We start from the raw sequence: 21,614 nt of genomic DNA on the forward strand, positions 1-21,614 counted from the left end.
TACTAATCTGATGCACTTTTGCTGCAAGTATTTGGGAGTGGTTTTGCTCTGTTTTTAGTTATAGATTGACTGCTCTAGATGATGTGGCAAGACTGGATAATACAACACTTTTAATCTACCAAGGAAGGGAATGATAATGTGATGATGTACAAGGGTGGTGGTTATTTAAGAAAATTTGGGAGAGAAATGCAAGATTTATTAATGGGATGGAACGTAATAAGAAAGTAATCATTGATATTATTACAGCTAGGGTGATGCATTGGATAAAGACTATAGAGTTGTTTACATCATACTCAATGGACGAAATAATTAGGGAATAACATGTAGTTGACCATTCTTCAATGGCAAGGAGAGTGGTTAAGATGCAATGGAGCCTGCCCATAAATGATAAATAAAATTGAACTTTGATAGCTGCTGCTGCAGGAACCCAGGACCATTGGGCATTGGAGGGTTGTTTTAGATGAAAACAGCAACATACTTACTCTATACTCAGGAGTTCAGTTGGGCATGGAGATTCACAGGGCTTCACTTCCTACACGGGTTGAGAATACACAGATTGATGCACCTTAAAAATTAGTGTTAGAGGGAGATCCAAAGGTGGTTATGAGCTGGATAGTTGACGACAGACAAGTAATGTGGCAACAACATAGACAAGCCATAAAAGAAATCAGGCACTTGGCAAGGGAATTGGAAGTAATGTTTTGTTGGGTGAAACGGTCAACAAACACTGCAGTAGATGGATTGGCAAGGCAAGGGATGGATAGAACATAATTTTTTTGGGGGCTCAAATGTTAATATACAATTAAAAATGGGTGAGGTGGATTGTATTGTTTCTAGCCTAAGCATAGGGATGCTTGGCATTCTGTATATACATCATTCCTTTTATAAATTAATAAAATTCCTATGGTTACCAACCAAAAAAGAAATAATGTCAGGAAACCCAATGCACCTTGCATCCATCCCAGAACCATCCAATGGATACTTGTGAGTCAACTCAATCTTTAAATACTAAAGACCTGCGGAGTTCCTCCAAAAACTTTTGTTTTCCTTCCTTTTGATAATAGAAAATGAAATTTTCATCAAGAAAATAAATGATACAAAAGGTCTTACTCAAATAACTTTCAGGTTCCTTGGATTAGAACCTTTTAGGAGGCTTTTCTTTGGTTCATCTCTAAGCAATCTAAGATTCAACAGGAAAGGAAGTACTTTTCTATCAGCTTCTAGCCACAGAAGGTTGATATTTTCTGCTGCATCACATTCACCAATAACTGAATTTGAAATCATGATCCTCATATGAAATATGGTGTTCGTAGTTGAATCCATGGAGAAAACATCCCCAGCTCTGTTTGATGACCAGTTGTAACTTTGCTCCAGTGACAGTATGGGCATTGACTTCACGAGAAAACAGAAAATTTAAAACCCTAAAAGGCAAAGGTCTCTTGATCAACCTTGAGGAAATTTCATGTTATCTGGTCATATTATCTGCTCACCACCTTTAGCCAGTTGGTTATCGGTTCAGATTGTGCTGAGCTAAGCCCACTTTTTGGGGGCTTACGCCTCACTTTTTTGGGTCATTATGCCTCAACTATGCCTTTAGCCTTTTAAAATCTTGGAAGTGCCCACTCCATTTGATATATAGGATGTTTTAAACAAAATAGTAGATGGATAATAATGCTCTTTTGCCATACACAAGATAATACACCACTACAACAGTAACATGAACAAATCCATTAGCCCTTCTAATTAGGCTAAGATTTGTTAGGAATTTTACATTTTCACCCAATTTCATAAAGTTATTTGGGATAGTTGGCAAAAGATCAAGGTCTTGGAGGCCTACGCTACACAGATACCTACACATGCCTAGCATACTGGTACAGTATCCAATACTTATTGGATATGATACTGTTTCTACTGTTGCTACAGTAGTCCGAACCAGTAAGGAGAAGAAGAAAGAGAAGGAGAAGAAGAAGAAGAAGAAGAGAAGAAGAAGATGATGAAAGAACTGTCGAACCTAATAGCTAAACCCTATCAGTCGACCTCTTAATAGTGATTAGGCTCTAATTAAATGTACAAGGACTAAACTGCCCCTACTTAAGTATGGAACAGAGAACCTCTAATAAGACTGCCACATAAGCTCATAACTTAACCAAGGTGAGTTGACTAATCTACCCTTATTCGGCTACCTCTAACAGATACATTGTACTGCATAGATACTTCTAGATATACTCTAGAGCATTCATGCTTACTAGTATCCTGCCAATTTGCAAATATATATATATATATGGTTTACTTATTTGTTTAGATGATTACAAGGACTTTTTATGGTAAAAGAATAACAGGTATAAAGTGAAGAAATATCACATTGAGAAAAGATAACAAAAAAACAACAAAAGTACATAACCAACCAAATACCTATACCTACCTATATACCATTGATAATAATTTCCAAAGTAGAACAAAAATCAGCCTCAAATGTTCCTCTATCAACATTCTTGAACTCTGGATGAACCAACAGCCATTCTAACATCATTGAGATCTTTCTAAATAGCAGTGTTTTAAAAGCGCAAGGCGCAAAAGAGGTGCAGGGGTCAATGTGTGCCCAAGGCGCGCGCCTTTTTAAAAGGCGCAAAATTTTTAAAAATGCTAACAATAAAAAAAATGTCAGAAAATCAGAAAAAGCAAAAAAAATCAAAAAATTATTGAACATGATATTAATAAAAACATAAACTTAAATTTTAAAATAAATGTTCTAAAAAACCTATTATCTAAAATTAAAATACATAAACATAACATGTAAAGCATATTCAAATGAGAATTTAAAAATAAAATAAAACATATAAAACATTTTCAAGCATGTAAAACCCACAATCTCTTTTTTTTTCTCAATTGCATTACTTCAAGTAGCTAATGTGATGTAAAACATATTACATTCCTGATTCTACGAGCCACCTTTGTGCCACGCCCCTTGAGGTGCACACCTGGGCTGAGGTGCACCAGGAGTGCGCCTTTTGAAAGGGCTGCACATAGGACCTGGGCAAGGCGCCTACCCTAAAATGTGCCTCACCTGTGCTCCTAGGCTTGCCTTTTAAATCACTACTAAATAGCTGATTTTATTTTATTTTTTATCTTCTTACAACCTCTTGCACCAATTTTCCTTTTTATAATATTATCATCCACTATTTGTCCAAAAAAATGTCCATGCACCTCAGTGTTACACTGTCACTCAAAAAAAATCCAAAAACTATAAATTATTTATGATGATGCTTATTGAACACTTAACAGTAATACCTTAATAACGATGTTGGCCAACAAAATATCTTTGATAAGACAAGCACAGTAGCAATACAGCCACTTAAGCCTGCAATAGCTCCCTCCCACGTCTTCTTTGGACTAATATGAGTAAGTGGTGTCCGGCCAAAGGTCTGCATATACAAAAACATCTCTCAAAGATCTCCTTGTGGTCTAGCACTGAAATATGTTGTCTAACTTACAACTTGAAAAAGCCCAAACCAAATATAGCATCATTTTTGCATACTCCTTTTTCAAGTGTTTGAATATATAAATATGTACAAGGAAAAACAAATTCCAATTACAGAGCTCATGAACAAGAACTCGGAATTCAAAATCATGACAAAGGCGTTATATGCTCCTCCAAGAACAGGAAATGGTGCATCTAAATCATTACCACATACATAGTTGCACTCAAAGTAACCTAATTTTATCTCATATCCAATTTTTGAATTGGTTCAATTTGAATCAATTGGCAAGTTTGTTTGTACAAGTTCGAAAAGGATGAGCTTTGTTGCAGTATAATAATTCAGTGATGGAATAACAAAAACGTGATAATGTTTAGCTGTATTGTATATCTAATGTCTATAAGGAAAAAAGAACCATAACACCGAAAAAGTAGGGAAAAGTAGAAACACTCCTGGATTTTCTCCTATTAAACAATCAAAGATTAATGCTAAGAAGAAAACATACTCCATACAAGACAACTTCTGAATTATGTATTCTCTCACACCATGGTATGTTACGAAACATTGGAAAATCACATGATAATCAAAATATAAGGCTACACCTAGAGAACCCGGTACATCTATTATATATGAATTACAAATTACAATCCGAATTTGAACAACATATGTAAGGAGTAGATATGTTGGGCCGGGCCATTTATAGAGTCTAATGTTTTTTTCTTTATTAGAGTTACTGGGTCTAAGATATTGAGCCCATTCGGGTCCTTGTTTATTAGTTGTTGTCACTTAATCAGAGGTATAATCATATATTCACTTGTAATTAGTTCTTAACATAAATACAAATGGTAAGGCTGGCTGGAGCACTCTTTTCTGCCACCCATTCTTTCATTTTCTCTCTTCTTCTCCTTCCTTTTTTTTTTGAAAGATAAAATATCATATTTCTATTAAATCAGAAATAAATTACATAATCAGACCCTTTGGAAGGCACGAGATTCTGCCTTTCCAAATATAAAACAGGTACATGATTACTCATTACTAATACAAAAATTACAGTTGAGCCCAAAAAAAGTTTTTCTCAAACTGTGCCCTGTTTTGCCAAGCTATCCGCAAAGGCATTAGCTGATCTCCTTACCCACCGTACAGTAACAGACATATTCCTTGTCAACCAATTGTAGTTCTTTATCTCTTCTCCTTCCTTTCTTTTCCATTATTGTTGCAAATTTAAGAACATGGTATCAGAACATTAAAGGCTGCAACTGTACTTGGACCGTTATACTATTCTCTTCTTTTTCAGGCCTATTCCAGTGTTTTAAAAGCACGAGGTGCATAAAAAGGCGCAAGGCGAGACGTGCGCCTTTTCAAGCAAGGTGCAAAATTAAAAAAAATAAAATAAGAAAAACAAAAAAAGAGCCAAAATTTTCAAAACAAATAAGTCAAAAAATTATAAAACATAATATTAATAAAATTATAAACTTAAATTTTAAAATAAATGTTTTAAAAAGCCTATTATCTAAAATTAAAATACATAAACATAACATGTAAAGCATATTCAAATGAGAATTTAAAAATAAAATCAAACAAATAAAACATCTTCAAGCATATAAAACCCACAATCTCTTTTTTCTCAATTACATTACTTCAAGTAGCTAATGTGGCATATTACATTCCTAATTCTACGAGCCACCTTTGTGCCATGCCCCCCGAGGCAAGCCCAAACAAGTCCATGTTAGGGTCTTAAATTCTTAGTTTTCACATAAAAAATAATGATTTTATAGTTTTAATTGCTTTTTAAAAAGATATTTTATTATGATGAATGAATGGAAAATATTACCAAATAGGGGGTGAGGCGCAGCCACTAGACTCAAAAAAAGGGAAAAAGTGTCAAATTTTCAAAAGGTGCACGCCTGTGTTGAGGTGCAAGGCACACCAGGCATGCGCCTAGGACCTGGGCGAGGCGCCTACCCTAAAATGTGCCTCGCCTGTGTGCCTAGGTGCGCCTTTGAAATCACTGGCCAATTCACACTTTCCTTTTCTGTTTTGTATTTCTAGACCCTAGATCTGACAGTAGGTTACCAAGATCTACATCTAGGGTTCTGCCTTGGGTGTAGGTACCAAGGGAGATTAGTTGATGCCCTACTAGACCTCTTTTGCAGACAGTAGCCATCCGGCTGCTAGAGAGATCTGATTTGAATCAAATCTAGATGCTGAATTTAGGAGATTAGTCCAAGGATCGACCCCTGTTTTAGGGATTAGGTGCTGCCAGTTGAGAACAGTTGAGGAGTGTTATTCCTTGAGATTAGTAGTCACTGGTTGGAGAAATCAGATTCATTTTTTGTGTTCAAACCCTCAACAGTCCAAGGTTCTCAGATGCTACAAAAATTTTCTTGTTTTGGAAGGTTAAAATGCCTTCAGTTTTAGGGGAAGTGGCCTCCAAAGACAATAGATAGGGGTGAATCTGCTAATCTTGAGAATACAAATCTACATAGACTACAGATCACACATGTGAAGCTTGATGAGTATAATTGCAGAGAGTGAATAACACCCTCCTACTCACCCTAGTCTATAATTTCAGTGCACAGTCCCAATCTACATAGCCTACAACAATTGTTCATAAATTTCCCCAATTCTACATTCTTCTTTACACCATATTTGATTGTCTTTTGCCAACAGAATACAATGATTTTAAAAATGAAGCAATGAAGCAAATTTTAAAAGCCAGAGAACATTTGGTTTAATGGTAAAATCTCAGGCTGACAAACGTGAGAATGTGGGTTCAAGACCCCAGCTGGGACCAACATTGGGTAATGGCCTTTTAGTGCAGAAACTATATCTACTATTTTTTAGAAATATTATCTCAACCACAAAATGTGGGCATGCCATGGATTTAACCGAAAGGTCAAGTCATGTTGGTCAATGCCATAAGCACAATACCTTTCCACCCAGAAAAGCAAATGTATCTGCTGCAATTATACTGCTAAAAGAAATCAAGGTTGCCACAAGACCAACTGTCCAATGAGCTTGACCACCAAGAAGAATGGACCAAGTGGCTCCTATTTCTGCCAAAAATAAACTGGTTAAAAACCAAAATTTAGTAAATGGACAAATGAAGGCCCGCTAGAATAGGGAACACATAAAGAATAGCAACATGCACACTAAAAGAAAATAATATAATACAAATAATGAAGGCATATCTATGACCACATGATAAAAATGAGAATGTTTCAGTTGTTTGGTCAGAAGACCCTGAGTTCACTTCCATTGTTTGCCCTCTGCTTCTTTGTTTTTCACAATGTCTAACATGTCATTAAAAGGGCCCACACATTGTCTTCTATTTTATGTTTTTTCTTCTTATTTTCTGCTCTGTTTCAATTGTTTGTTTTGTTTCTTCTTTGTTCCATGAGAGTGTAACCATGTCTCTGAAATCAAGAACCTGCAAGATTCAGAAATAATGGATTCTCTTCCTGGTGACTATGATAATATTGAGTTCCCACTTCCCAGTTCCAAAAACTGTGAATGAAAACAATCCGATGGTTTTGGAATATTTTGGTATCCCATGTGCCACTTTGGACCACTTTGGATTCTCAGAGATCTGAGAGCTTTTGCACCTCACACACTGAAAATCACCTCAGTTCTGATATTGGTGTTCATGTTGTGGAATGTTTCTCAGCAGATAGTCAACATTCTGTCTATGTCCAAAAGAAAGATAGTCCCCCAAGCAGTGTTTCAGCAAACAGGTCTCCTGCTTCAATTCCTCTAAGCTCTGTCTTTCTGTGATGGTCCAGGGGTGCAAAATCTCCTAAGCAGGACCCGAATTCACCTCTTAGAGAGGAGAGCAGATATTCTAGAGAAAGTTCTCTGGGTGGGGTACCAAGTAATCCAGTTTCACAATCTCTTCTGAATGTAAAAGTTGAACTAGGTCCAATAGTGGTTCAACAGAGATAGCAGACATGTACATGAAAAGCATGCAGCAATTTACTAAATCTTTGGCCAAGATGAAGCTTCCAATGGACATTGAAAATAAAAGCCCCAATTCTAGAAAAACCAATTCTAGCTCCAACTAAAAATTACATTCACCAAAGACCACTGGCTCAAGAGTGATTTACGGAAGTAGCGCTTTCTTCTAAACTTAGTTTGATCAGCTCTGAGACACAGGTGGCATTAGGTTTGAGAATCAAACACTAATATTAGTCGTGAGCTTTATAATTTAGAGGGGCTTTACCTTTGTATATTAGGGGATTCCTCTTTTTTCTTTTTTTTTTTTTTTTGATAAAATGGGAGCCTGTTACACCAAACAGGGAAAAGGACAAGTGGACAACCTAAAGCATCTAAAAAAATAATATAATCTAGGGCTTTAACTGTTCAGTCCACCCCTAGAAATCTTAGCTCCACCCTAGGGGTGAATGAATCCTGACCGTGGATTGATGCCAAATCCACAGACAGGATGCGTTTTATAGAGGAGGGGGCTACTAGTAGACTAGGAGGTGGCTGTAATTTCAGATTTCTGAGGGGGATTTACAGTCTACTTATCCCTATAATCTAAATCTCTATGACAACTTCTCTCAGCTGCTACTTCTCTTCTATGACCTTCGTTTGCTATCCAGGCCACAGCCTGGTTGTCTTTTTCGTGGATGTGGTTGTACGTGACTTCAAGATCTCCTTCTCTTGCTAGCCTCCTGCATTCCTTGAGCATGAGTTGACAATTACATGATGATGAACTCAATCCTTTTAAAAGCTTCAATTGTGGTCTTTGACTCTCCTTCTATTATCACCTTCATAGCTCCAGCAAACACAGCTAACCTATGGGCTTCAAGGCATGCTCTCATGTCAGCCACTGGTATTGAACAGATCCCAATGGGACCTGTTTTCATGTTAATTATCTTGGCGGTGGAATCTCTTGTAATACAACCAAAAGCACAGTTACCCTCCCTATCTCTAGAGGCATCAAAATTTATTTTAATCATATCTGTGTCTGGTGAGATCCATTTAGCCAAAATATTAGGGAATTCTTGGTGTTGGGAAAGCATGACTTCTATGTTTTATAAGCTTCTATCTATTACAACTGCAGTCACTATGAAATTATGAATGCAATTATTCTATTATCTTCCTCTGTTCTTTTTTATGCTATACTTGTCATCTTTCCTGTCTTTTTATCTTATTGTTGTTTCTTCTGTGTGTGTGTGTGTCTTTTGGTTTGGTGCTATCTTATGTGGCTTTAAGCTCAGGTTTTGTGTATTCTGAATTGGATAATTGTTGGATTGTATATCATTCGAACTTAACCACCAGGCTAACATGTCAACAAATACTGTTATATTTGAAGCCACATTCACTTGGATATGCAAGACATAATTCCAGATTAGGCATGGCAATGCACTGAGGTTTTTCTTATTTAACCATTTTTAATAACTCGGAGTTGTTTTCAGATCGAATCCTTTCAAGGGCTGTCCACTGGCTAAAATCTATGGAGTTGTTTTCAGATTTTCCTGTGGATGACTTGCTAAGAAACTGGAAAGAGATTGCTTCCATTGCTAGATGCAAGAGGACTCTTTGTCCGTTTTGGTCCCCTCCCCCCTCGGGCTTTATAAAGCTGAACTTTGATGGCAGCAGTGTAAGGAATCCAGGGCCCTCTGGGATTGGAGGAATCTTCAGGAATGAGGAAGGGATTGTTACTGCTTTATTCTCTGGCCCTAATGGAGAAGGTGACTCTCTTAGGGCTGAGATCCTTGCAGCGCTTGAAGGAATTCGAAGAGCAAAGGAATTAAATATCAGTCGTTTGATCCTGGAAGGTGATTCGAAGGTGGTGGTTAGTTGGTTGAAGACAGAGGACAGTGGTTTGTGGAACTTTAACAATGAAAAAAAAAACAGTTCTTATGGCTGGGTAGGAACATTGAGATTCTGTACAGCTGGGTGAAGAAGAGTGCCAACTCATTTGCGGATGGGTTGGCCAAGCAAGGAGTGAATAGAGAGTCTGTTTTTTGGGCTAGTTTTTAATCTTTCTTCTTTGCATTCCCTTTGTTTTCTGTTTTTGGGGAGCTAAGTTATTTTATCTCCCCTTTTGTATCCATATTCCCTCTTTTCTTTTAATTTAATGAAGATGGTGTTATTGATCAAAAAAAAACTCGGTATAAACCAATTCTCTGTAAGAAAATAAAAAAAAAAAAAGAGCATCTTTACATTTCAAATCTTTGAATGTGATTGATCGTTGAAAGTTGAGCTATTCTTCTTATAGGATATAGAAGTAGGATTCCATCAAGGTAAGATGCAATGATGTACCTCTTACAATTTAACCCTTATCTTAGTATTATTATCATGGGTTCTAAAGTGCATGCACACTCTCAAGTAGGTTGTCTGTTGAGCACTTCTGGTCCTTCAATAAGTTAACAAACCATTACTGGACAGCTCTCATATCTCATTAAATATAACTTGAACTCCCCCCACCCAGTGAACTAGACCTGCTTCTATTTCTAATTCCATATACTTGATTAATAGTTACAACCCCCACAGTCCATGCTGATTGAGCTCCTATATTGAGGGCAAAATCCAGTAGCCACATGCATAGGCACTTGTTCTCTTATAAAACCAAATATTGATTGTTGATATCATGTCATCTGAAATGATGGTTCGTTACAAATGCCTCTGAAAATTATGCACCCTCATCAATTATGGTGCTATCTTTGACTGAATATCCTATTAATAGAAAATACACCAAATAATGATGCCATTTCAGATATTAAAAATGTGAATATTTTTCAGCTCCTTGAGTCCCACTCCATTTGGGATTTGTAATGTGGTTGTTCACCTAGTGCTTTTCCACTAGGTTGCTGTTGTACTGTAGCCCCTTTTATCAATAAAATCTTTACTTTACCTTCTCAAAAAAAAAAAATTGATGTCATTTCAGATTTCAACAACTAATGCAGAGTCACTAAAACTAAAAATGCTTTTTTGGATAGATAACTAAAATAATATATAATTATACTACTCTTAGTGTGCTTATGTGAAAAGGATGCAATATGAAAATGGTTTATCACCCCTGTTTTTCCCTTTATCACATTTATGCTATATATTGCAGTATTAAAAATTGTTAACAGCAGAATATGGATATACTTAGAAGTGCACTGTACAAACCATTCTTAAGAATACTACATGTACACTATTTGATTATGGATAATATGACATAAGCAAGTAGAATGGAAAACAAAACTTACGGGTATTTAAGGCAGGAGCTGCCAAACCACAACGAAGCTTAACCCAGAAACAAGGAAGATAACCACAATAGAACAACCCAAACATTGCACTGCTCAACTGAGCAAAACGAGGATTTCCTCTCTGTAAAAGCAATGACATTGCAACAACAAAAGCAGCTGATGTCACAGAAATGTCTATGTGACCAAAATACCTGACAATCCATTCAAAATACTAATCAGCCAGAGGGAAAACCCCATTTGAGTTCATGTTTGTAGCATGAGAAAACTATACATGAGAACATGGAATTGTGTTTCCCTCATCAAAATTTCTTACCCAAAAAGTGCTTCCTTTACTGACTATAAGAACGTTAAGTATAATTTGATATCTTATAATAATCTGTTACAAAGATCTGAGTGCAGGTGTTGTGTCTGGGAGTCAGGCCCTTTGAATTCTGACAGCAAAATCTTTGGATATGGGAACTCGGTCACAATAGGTTCACAATTTGTAATAAATGCATGAATATGATAAATAGGACTAATAAATATATAGTTTCTAATCAAGCAAGCTATGTCTAATAATCTAGATGTATTATTATGCATATCCAAAAACAAAATATCAGCAACAAAAGGATGCAATAAATGAATTTGCAACACAAAGATACATTTAAAGAGAGGAGAGAGAGCGAACTTGCAGTAGAACACTTAAATACTCAAAATATAATAACATATTGGGAACCTATAGCAAATGAGGTTAAAGAGGCATTTCTGGCTGGAAATTGCATGCACTCAACATTTACATTCTGGTTATAGTATCTTTTAATAACATTAGGTAAAATGTGCACATGATTGGGTTAATCACTATGCTGGCTGTTACAGTGTTACTATAACAAAAATGTGGGTCAATCAGATTGGGAATTGACCCTTCTCTTTCAATTGTTATCTTCCTCCATGTCTCTCTTTTCTTCTTCCTTATTTTTCTTCATTCCTGCACTTGTTGCAGGGGTCAGAACAATGTTTAACATTTATATATACCCCAATCCCATAGCCACATCCATGTTATGTCATATTCAATATGGGTACTTCCAATGGAATGAAGGGTCTGGATGTTACAAACTTAAACAAGCAAAAAAGTATTTGAAGATAATTCCACACAAAAATATAGATAAAAGTCCTTGCATGTTGATATGAAAACAAAGAAATCCTTTTGATTCATTAAATAAACCATAATGCGAAAAATAACACAAAGTGAAACATCAGTCAGCATGGCATGAAGTAGCAAATTTTAGGATAAAAATCATGAATAAAATGGTTAAAGATTGGAAAAAAGAATATAGGGAAATAAGGGAAAAGAAGGTAAGCTTCTAGGTAGTTCTTCACAACTCAAGTACTAAACTAATGAAATAAATTTCAACCATGAAAAACATTTCCATTGAGAACATATCCAGACACAATATGTTTAAAGCCATCAATTATCTTAATGCTGGGCCCAATGGAAACAATCTTTGCTCCCTACAGATAATCTTTGTTGTGTACTTATCTATGTATTGTCCACAGGGACATTATTGTCATTTTCTTGTTTTGTTTATTAGCTGTACTGTCGCCCTAATATAATCTTATAGAGGTGCCGCCAGCACCACTTTTAGCCCTCACTCTCTTCTCTCTTCTCTCCCTCTTCTCTGCTTCTCTCTCTCTCTCTATATTTGACTTCGATAATATGGTTTCAGAGCGGGTGGGGTCCTGAAAAGCAGATCGAGATTTTATTTTTTTTCCTCCCGACTTGTTCTCTTAGATTTGAAGATATCTACAGTTTACAGATCTGATCTGAGACAACCGTAGGGCCCCCTCCCTTTCTTTTTTTTTATTTTTCTTCTTGGTTGTGTGCCAAGAAAACCCATAAATTTAAATCTGATACTGTGAAGGAGATTAGAAATCCCCTGTGGATCATATGATCTTTCTGTGACGAGGAAAGTATCCTCAGTAGGTTTTGTATGACCTTGTAGTGTGGAGAACACTGTGGACTGGTGCTGCCGCTGCAAAGCTTTTGTAGGTCTGTTTACAATACTGTGTTCGTACAGACCTGGGAGTACCCAGATCAGTGCTAGGAAGGTTAGGAAGGTACTGTTTGGCGTACAGAAATTTTTTCTAGGGATCCTGTGAGAACCAAAGCAATAGGGTGCAGTTCCAAATTGCCTCTGATGACAGTGCTACTTCTGGTGCTACATCTGGACAGGGAGGACTGAACAGCAACATTGACCATGTGAATTTTCCAATGTCCATTACCCCCCTCGATAGAAGTAATTATCTTGCATGGTCAAGAGAGATGAAAGTTATATATTACAGCTTGGGGGAAGATAGGTTACATCAGTGGAACAGTAAAAGAACCAAGGAATGGCACTGCTGAAACATGATAGGTAGAATCAGGAGAAGTGGAGAACTGCTTAATTATGTCCTGGCTTCTCTCTACCATGTCACCATCGATCAAACAGAATTTTATGTGGGCAGAGACAGCATATGAGATTTGGGACCAGGAGAAATCTATGTATTCTGAACAAAGGCATTACGCTAGAATCTATCAGTTGCAAACAGAGTCTTCTACATGCAAACGGGGGTAATGAAGTTTATCAGCCTACTGTTCTGCCCTCTCCTCCATTTGGAAGGTACTATCAAAGCATTGAATGGAAGAGTGATAAGGATGCTAAAGCCTATAAAGCCCTTGATTCTCAGCAGCATGTGCTTGCCTTTTTACTTGGGCTGAATTCAGTATATGAGCCTATTAGGGTTCAAATATTAGGTAGAAGGACCTCCCTTCCATCAATGAAGTGTATGCCTTGATACAATCTGAGGAAAGTAGAAGAAATGCAATGAATAATTCAGAGGGGGCAGATTGTTCTTGCTGCAAGGAGTGTTATGAATACAGATAAGAAGAATGATTTTCAAAAGAAAGGGGATGAGAAAGATAAATTGTAGTGCACTCACTGTCAGTGACCCAGACATACCCATGAAACTTGCTGGAACCTAGTTGGAAAACCTAAGTGGGCTCAAGAACTGAGTAAAAAATCAGCACTGGAACAGAACAAGAAACCAAATCCTCAGTATCAGGATCGTCCCTCTAGTCAGAAGAAGTCTGTCTCTGCAAATGTGGCTTCTCAGGAGCAAACAACTGGTTCTTCTATGAACACATCTCAAGAGTACTCTTCTCGTTCGGATCCCAAAGAAGACTTCATCAATGCCTTTTGTGACCATATGGAACTATATGGTAGGGCCCTTCGACAAATGGATTCTAGGCCCAACCCCTCAACTTCCTTCGCCTCTATTTCAGGTAACATTGCCTTTGCTTTCCATGTTTTCTCCCAGACTTTGGAATCACCATGGATTATCGATTTCAGAGCCTCCAACCATATGACCGGTAAGTCCTCTTTGTTTCAGTCCTATACCATTCTTTCTGGCAGAGAAAAGGTGAGACTTGCTTATGGCTCTTTCTCTTCTATATCTGGTCAAGGAACTATCTCTCTGCCATTTGACTTTGCTCTTTCGGATGTGCTCCATGTTCCTAACTTATCTATTAACTTGTTATCTATTAGTAGCATTACCCGTTCCTTGAATTGTTCAATGACCTTTCTGCCTCATTCTTGTGTTTCAGGATATGGCCTCTGGGAAGACAATTGGTAGAGGAAACTTGGTAGATGATCTCTACGTGTTGGAGAATAAAGCTGGCCATGTGGTTACAGAGTCTATGAGTCAGTCCCTTGTGAGTCGTGCTTACTTGTGGCACAATTGTCTTGGTCATTTGTCTTTTAAGTCTTTGAAAATTTTGTTTCTTGAATTGTTCAAGTCATGTCAATGTCTAAGTTACAATGTCAAACATGTTAGTTAAGTAAGCATTCTAGAAGCTCCTTTCCAATGAAGAAATAAAAGATCAGTTTTTCCTTTTCACATTGTATATTTTGATGTGTGGGGTCCTGTTACTATCCCCTTCGAGACTGGCTATAAATATTTTATCACATTTATTGATGACTATACTCGCTACACATGGGTTTATCCAATGTGTTCAAGAGAAGTACCAATGATTGTGCAAGATTTTCAACGTATGATTTTCAACCAGTTTCAAATCAAAATACAATCCTGGTTTTGGCTTTGCTCTTTCGGATGTGCTCCATGTTCCTAACTTATCTATTAACTTGTTATCTATTAGTAGCAATACCCGTTCCTTGAATTGTTCAATGACCTTTTTGCCTCATTCTTGTGTTTCAGGATATGGCCTCTGGGAAGACAATTGGTAGATGGTCTCTACGTGCTGGAGAATAAAGCTGGCCATGTGATTACAGAGTCTATGAGTCAGTCCCTTGTGAGTCGTGCTTACTTGTGGCACAATTGTCTTGGTCATTTGTCTTTTAAGTCTTTGAAAATTTTGTTTCTTGAATTGTTCAAGTCATGTCAATGTCCAAGTTACAATGTCAAACATGTTAGTTAAGTAAGCATTGTAGAAGCTCCTTTCCAATGAAGAAATAAAAGATCGGCTTTTCCTTTTCACATTGTATATTTTGATGTGTGGGGTCCTGTTACTATCCCCTTCGAGGCTGGCTATAAATATTTTATCACATTTATTGATGACTATACTCGCTACACATGGGTTTATCCAATACGTTCAAGAGAAGTACCAATGGTTGTGCAAGATTTTCAATGTATGATTTTCAACCAGTTTCAAATCAAAATACAATCCTTTTAGTCTAACAATGCAAAAGATTATTTTCATAGTGACTTGATAGAATTTTTTACTTCTTGTGGTACTCTTCACCGAAGTTCATGTGCTAGAACCCCCCAACAAAATGGGGTTGCAGAACGGAAGAACCAACATTTGTTGGAAGTTGCTCGGGGCATGTTGTTACACATTAATGTTCTCAAGTGTTTCTAGATGGATGTTGTTTTGTCTGCTGCTTATGGTATCAACCGTATGCCTTCTTGATTGTTAGAGTACAAGACCCCACACCAACTCCTGTTTCCCAAGGCTTTGTTATTTTCTATCCCCATGCATGTCTTTGGATGTGATGTTTTGTTCATGATTTGTCCTCCACCCGTGGTCAGCTTGATGCCAAGGTCGTTCCTTGTGTCTTTCTTGGTTATCCTTCCTCTCAAAAGGGCTTCAAATGCTTTGATCCTATTTCCCATAAGTATTATATCTCTATGGATGTATCCTTTTTTTGAATCTGAACCCTTTTTTCATGTTTCTCCTTAGGGGGAGAATAAGGTTGAGGAGAAACCGACTCAGGTTTTGCTTCCTTCTCTTCCTGATCCTCCTCCTCTCTATGTCTTCCTCCGTCGTCACAAGGATCAGAAAAGTTCAAGAGCCGTGGAACAGCCTGAAACCATGCAACCAATATCATCAGACTCTCTAGGGGTAGATTTACTATGGCCAGGTATTATTATCCCTATTGATACCCCTGATCCTATTACCGTTGACATTTCTATTGCTAGTGATGTTGACCTTCCTATTGCTAAGAGGAAGGGTGTCAGGTCATGTACCACCAATCATCCTATATCATATTACATTTCATATGAAAATATTTATCCCTAAAAGTGTCACAGAGGCTTTATCTATTCCTGAATGGATAGATGCAATGAAGGAAGAGATTGATGCATTACATAAGAATTGTATGTGGGAATTGGTGGATCTTCCAGAAAGAAAAGAACCAATAGGATGTAATGGTTGTTCACAATAAAACTGATCGATTTTACAGTGGTAATTTTTACAGAACCGATCATTTTTAGACCCACAACTGAAACGATCAGCTCTCGAGACAATTATGTCTGCCCAACGGATCCAATTATAATAAGTAAAAATATATATGCTTAATATATTAAATATTATATATAATTGATTTATATATTATACGTATATAGCTCAGGTCGGGTCTAAATTGGTTCGGAACTAGGTGGAACCGGTTCCGAACCAATAATAACCGGGACACTATATCAGGACCCGAAATCAACCCATCGGTTCCAATTTCTGGAACCAGAACCGTCCCAATCTGTTTAGGTTTATCGGGTCGTACCCGACCCATTGACAGCCCTACATGGTGTTGCAGAGATCCTGTGGATAGAGAACCTATTGAAAGAATTGGGTTTTGATGTCAATGGCCCTATGTCACTTTACTACGACAACAAAGCCACCATTAGCATTGCAGCCAATCTAGTCCTACATGATAGAACTAAGCACATTGACATAGATAAACATTTTATTAGAGAAAAGCTTGAAAGTGGGGAAGTGTGTACAGCTTATGTTAGTTCCAAAGACCAACTAGCACATGTACTTACAAAGGGTCTTCACCACTTGAGGTGTAATAAGCTTTGTGACAAGTTGGGCATGATAGATATCTACGTCCCAACTTGAAGGGGAGTGTTGCGTACTTATCTATGTATGGTCCACAGCGGCATTATTGTCTTTTTAATGTTTCGTTTATTAGCTGTACTGTCACCCTAATATATAATCCAATAGAGGTGCCGCCAACACCACTTTGGCCCTCACTCTCTTCTCTCTTCTCTCCCTCTTCTCTTTTTTATCCTTTTTTTTTTATCAATAACCAGAATTTTATTAGTTGATATATAAAAGAACATACAGCAACCAAGGGAAGGGATAAACTCTCTTAACCCTCTTCGCTTCTCTACTTCTCCCTCTCTCTCTCTCTCTTTGACTTCAATAATAATCTTGAAGCATCATTTTTTGACAAGCAACAATATATCATGCATTTATTACTTGAAGCACCAAATTATGAAGATGCTGTCAGGATCTCACAAGGATGATAGCATTGGAAGGAGAATTCAAACTTCATAATGCAAGATCAACCAAAAAGGAAAGGTTGTACTGAACCATTAGTGGTATCAAAAAAATGGAAAGAAGAAAAGTAAGGAAGAGGAAGAAAAGGAAAAAAGAGATGGATAAAGTGTAGAGTCAGTACTTAGCTCCAACCATTAGACTGTCGTCTCACTGACAAAGGAGGGTGAAGATGAAATCTCATCATCATAGAGAACAGGCACACTTCTTAAGCAAAGCAAGCAAATGCAGAATTTTTTCTTGACCTAGTGTTGTGCTTCCAGATCCTTAAACACTCAGAAGCAGACACATGGCAAGGATGGTGGTACGGAGAACAGAGGTCAAGGAAGAGGGAGATAGGTTGGGCAATGAACTGCTCAAGTTTATAATTTTAATTGGTGCAGAGTTGCTTCTGCTACTCTTTGTTTAGGCACTTATTCTCATTGTTGGTTTCAGATTGAATTATTTTCTTGGGTTTAAAGGTAGCTTTTTGGAGTGTTGTCTTTTCCAGGAGATGGTGCCTAGTTTGGGGTGACTGGGCTGTGGTTTGTCTGGGCGATTTCATTGGTGCTTTATCTTTTGAGGACTGATTTGGGAAAGTCCCGTTTTCAATACATTAAGGACATCCCTAGTGAAAAGACAAGATACCTGATGCAGTAAGGAAGAAGAAAAAGAAAGTGCTAGTTTGGGATTTGGAACCTCCTTAGAAAAACTGGGTTTCCAATGCATGGGATCCACAAGGATTCTATGAGTCCCACTGCCACTAGCCTAGACAATCTTTAGAGGGGGTCATAACCAAGAGGTTAATGGTCTTGGGGTATTGGAATGACCAATAGTTTAGAGGGTTCTTAGAATTTTGAAAAATTCAAGTTGTAATTACATTACATTTCTTTTGGCTTTTTTTCAGGGGTCAAAACTTTTCTGTTTTGCACAACTTTAGTGTCATCAGATAGGTTATTGAGTTATCCATACAATGAGACAAATATCGTTATATCTTGTAAACTTGATATTTTGTGAAAGAGTTTTAACTGTTTTATTTATAGAGTGTCTGTCTGTACTGTGATTTTAGTCTCTTTATTTTTTGGGTTTAGTTTGGTTTTACTTGGATATTTTGAGAATTGATACAATACATTACCTATTTCCAACTAAAAAAAGAGCCAACCTTGGATGAAGTTAGAGTCTTTGATGAATAAAATTTTGATTTAGTAAATCCTGGTTGTAGCCAGGTATTTCTCTTCTTCTCTCTTTTTCTCCCCTCTCCCACTTGGTTCTTCCTCTAAGCAAGCTATCTCTGCTCTCTACTCTAACAGAAAGAGTTCTTTTTCTTTCTAATGTTCTGCTTATTCTTTGGTGGACAACAAACTGTCTACCTGCTAAGAACCACAACAAATGCTAATAGTTTGATCCTACTAAGAACTCCACATGGGGATCAAATTGTTTGATGCTAGCCAAGAATATTACGAAGTGTCAATTCCTTTTAAAATCAGCTTCCATTTCTAAGGTGCTGAAATACAAAACTAACAGGAAATTCTTACTATATGTGTTCTTCACATGCTAAAATGAAGAGACCCATACTAGTTCATCATTTTTGCTGTGAGGGCCATCAATCTCTTGCATTTCTGATTCCTTGAAAGAATGACAAGTAGCATAGTAGAACTTCTAGATGACAGGAATAAGAATGTAATTTGTGATCTCCTTTTTGCTTTTTGTAGGACTGTATGGAATAATATGTAGATAAAACTTCCAATTCAAATCAGGATTGACTCTCCAAAGCATTTGAGAAGACCAGATTGACTTAGACTTTGCTGCCACTTCTTTGACTTCTTCAGATGTATTTAGTTGATTAGTCAGTGAGTTCACATCTTTTATAGGGTTGAAAGCCTCTTCAAAGAGTCTTTTGCTGATCACCCTCATTATCTAATTGACAAGAATTAGTTGGACCTCTGAAGTTTTTGAGGAGCTCAATCTTAGTGGCATTCTCAAGCAAAGGTGTAGGCAGAATGAATCTTAATTTACTCAGAAGGTTAGCTTCTCTCAATGGGTTAAAGGGTCTCTAGAGACTCATCCTCAGTTGATTGCACAATGAAAGATAGAGGCACTTTGGGTTAAGTTTGGACTCTGGACCAATGGCAACATAGTTTCAAGACAAGTCAATATCATTAAAGAAATCGAAACAGTGGCCTCTCCGAAGAAAATTTGATTCTCTTGGCTACCAGAGGAGCCAAATGGTGTAGCACAATCTCTTATGAAAGTGTACCTATCAGATTGCATATATAGTAGAGGCTTAATCGTCCTTTGTAATTTTCACCTTTAGTCGCGTCCTTTCTTTCTCTCTTTCCTTTTCCTTGCCTGGACAAGCTCTTTGCATCTCTTTCTTGCTTTATTCAGTAAATTCTCTTCATCATCAATTAATTGGAAGAAGAAAAAGAAAGAAACTGAAATGGGAGTTTGGGGTAGGGGTGGGAACTCTATCGGGTTCAGTCTAGATCATGTGTCTGAATTTCTCCTATGACTTCAATGAATAAGCATTAATTCTATATTCTGTAACAGCAAATTACTTATTAGTGTACACCAGCTGTAAATCTAATATTTCAATCGGAAATTTTCTGTAGATTTCAAATGTATCATGCCCAACTAGGTATTATGGCCAAAAATAGTTGTTAAGGTTCAGAGGTTACGTACGCTATTAAAGGAAGATGTAAAGGAATAAACCTCTGAAAGAGCTTGATTGTGATCTCAATGACAACAGGAAAAAAAAAAAAGTTAAGGCACATGAAAATATCCTACTAACAGAACTTACAGTGTCAATATAGGCATGATGGCACAGAAAACAGAGCAAGCCCGCGATACATATCGAGGAGGAGGCGTCATCCCTTTTGCAATACCATTGCTCCTTACAAGTTCAAAATACTCGCGTGCACCGACGAAAACAGCAGTAGCCAGGGCCACCGTAAAAACCCATCCTCCGGCTAAAACAACACCCCCAACGGAAATTCCAATCCCAAGTCCAAAAACAACCCGTTTTTTCAACTGACTCCCTTTTTGTTGTTGTTGCTCCGGTACCAAACTTTCCATCCTCACTGGATTATGGCCTTTGTCAACTTCCTACAGCATGCCTATCTCAGTAATTCCATTCATTGTACAAGCGGCATACTAAAAGAAAGGAAAATACAAGCCAAAACTATTTGTAACTAATATTAAAAATGAGCAGACAATGGTGAGAAAAGAACAAAGACATAACCCCAGATAAAATCAACACATGTTCGAAGAGAAAAAAGTGAAAATTAGCTAAAAATTCTAAAGAACATCGTAAGGTTCAGCACTCAGAAATACACCTCTCGGACATCTCCTTCGTCGACGTGATTTGGTTCAGCTCTGGCAACGGCAGTAAGTACCCGGCCACGTGCGGTGATACCAAATCTCGGGCGAAGCCGAATGATGCTTCTCGATCCATCAGAAACCACTCCCAATTTCGATTTAGATGAAGGATGAACGAATACTAGGGTTTTCGAGGACGGGCGACATCGGCAAGCGCAAAGCATAGTGGCGGAGAGTGGAATGAAATTGCAGCGGTCGATGTCAATATATGACGCCATTAAATTCATTCTGCTCACGTCTGAAACAATCGCATATTCAATGTTCTAAAGGAGCCCGATGCCGAATTTTAGGAAGGAATGAAAAAAAAAAAAAGACTAGAGAATAGAGATTCCGTGAATTATGTTTTTGTGGAAACTGGAGACTGGAGATAGAGATGCTTGTGTGGCGATCAAAATTGAGAGGTGCCAAACTGTAGATAACCACCGAGACACAGACACAATCCCGCTCGAATCAACAACTATTACGAAGAATTATTGAAAATGAAAAGAAGGAACTACAGGGACCTCGTACTTGGGACTGGGCCACTGAGGTAGTGAGGTTAGCCCCCGGCCCGGTACCAGTTTCATGTGACTGGACCTGTTAATGGGCGGGTGGCCGAAAGGGCTGGTCCGGCCCGGCCCGTTCTAAGTTGGGCTTTAACAAAGTTTTAAGCATGCAGATTCGAGCTCTAAACATTGGGTCCGACTATTTCTGGGCTGGACTCGGGTTTTTTAAATAAGCTCAGACCGATAATATTATATATACAATAAAAATATAACATAAATAATTAAT

At 37.6% G+C, this 21,614-nt stretch overlaps 1 protein-coding gene across 2 annotated transcripts in view; it reads right to left on the bottom strand.

Annotated features, from left to right (window-relative positions):
• LOC104598544 (phosphatidate cytidylyltransferase 4, chloroplastic) overlaps window positions 1–21,340 on the bottom strand; it is a 36,039-nt gene extending 14,699 nt beyond the window's left edge. Inside the window, exons 1-5 of one of the 2 annotated variants that reach the window (XR_016077344.1) lie at window positions 20,801–21,307; window positions 20,266–20,570; window positions 10,679–10,869; window positions 6,408–6,532; window positions 3,289–3,422 (exon numbers count right to left, since the gene is read on the bottom strand). Coding sequence is in view for 1 of the 2 variants with exons in the window: in XM_010260666.3 (XP_010258968.1) it covers window positions 3,289–3,422; window positions 6,408–6,532; window positions 10,679–10,869; window positions 20,266–20,570; window positions 20,801–21,070 (1,025 nt within the window). In the remaining variant the exon portion in view is untranslated. Of the gene's footprint in view, window positions 1–3,288; window positions 3,423–6,407; window positions 6,533–10,678; window positions 10,870–20,265; window positions 20,571–20,800 lie in introns of both variants that reach the window. The other variant, XM_010260666.3, reaches the window with a different exon arrangement.
• Between the last annotated feature and the right edge of the window lie 274 nt (window positions 21,341–21,614).

This window comes from Nelumbo nucifera, chromosome 6, assembly GCF_055504915.1.
Source record: "Nelumbo nucifera cultivar China Antique chromosome 6, China Antique-T2T, whole genome shotgun sequence".
Taxonomy (NCBI): domain Eukaryota; kingdom Viridiplantae; phylum Streptophyta; class Magnoliopsida; order Proteales; family Nelumbonaceae; genus Nelumbo; species Nelumbo nucifera.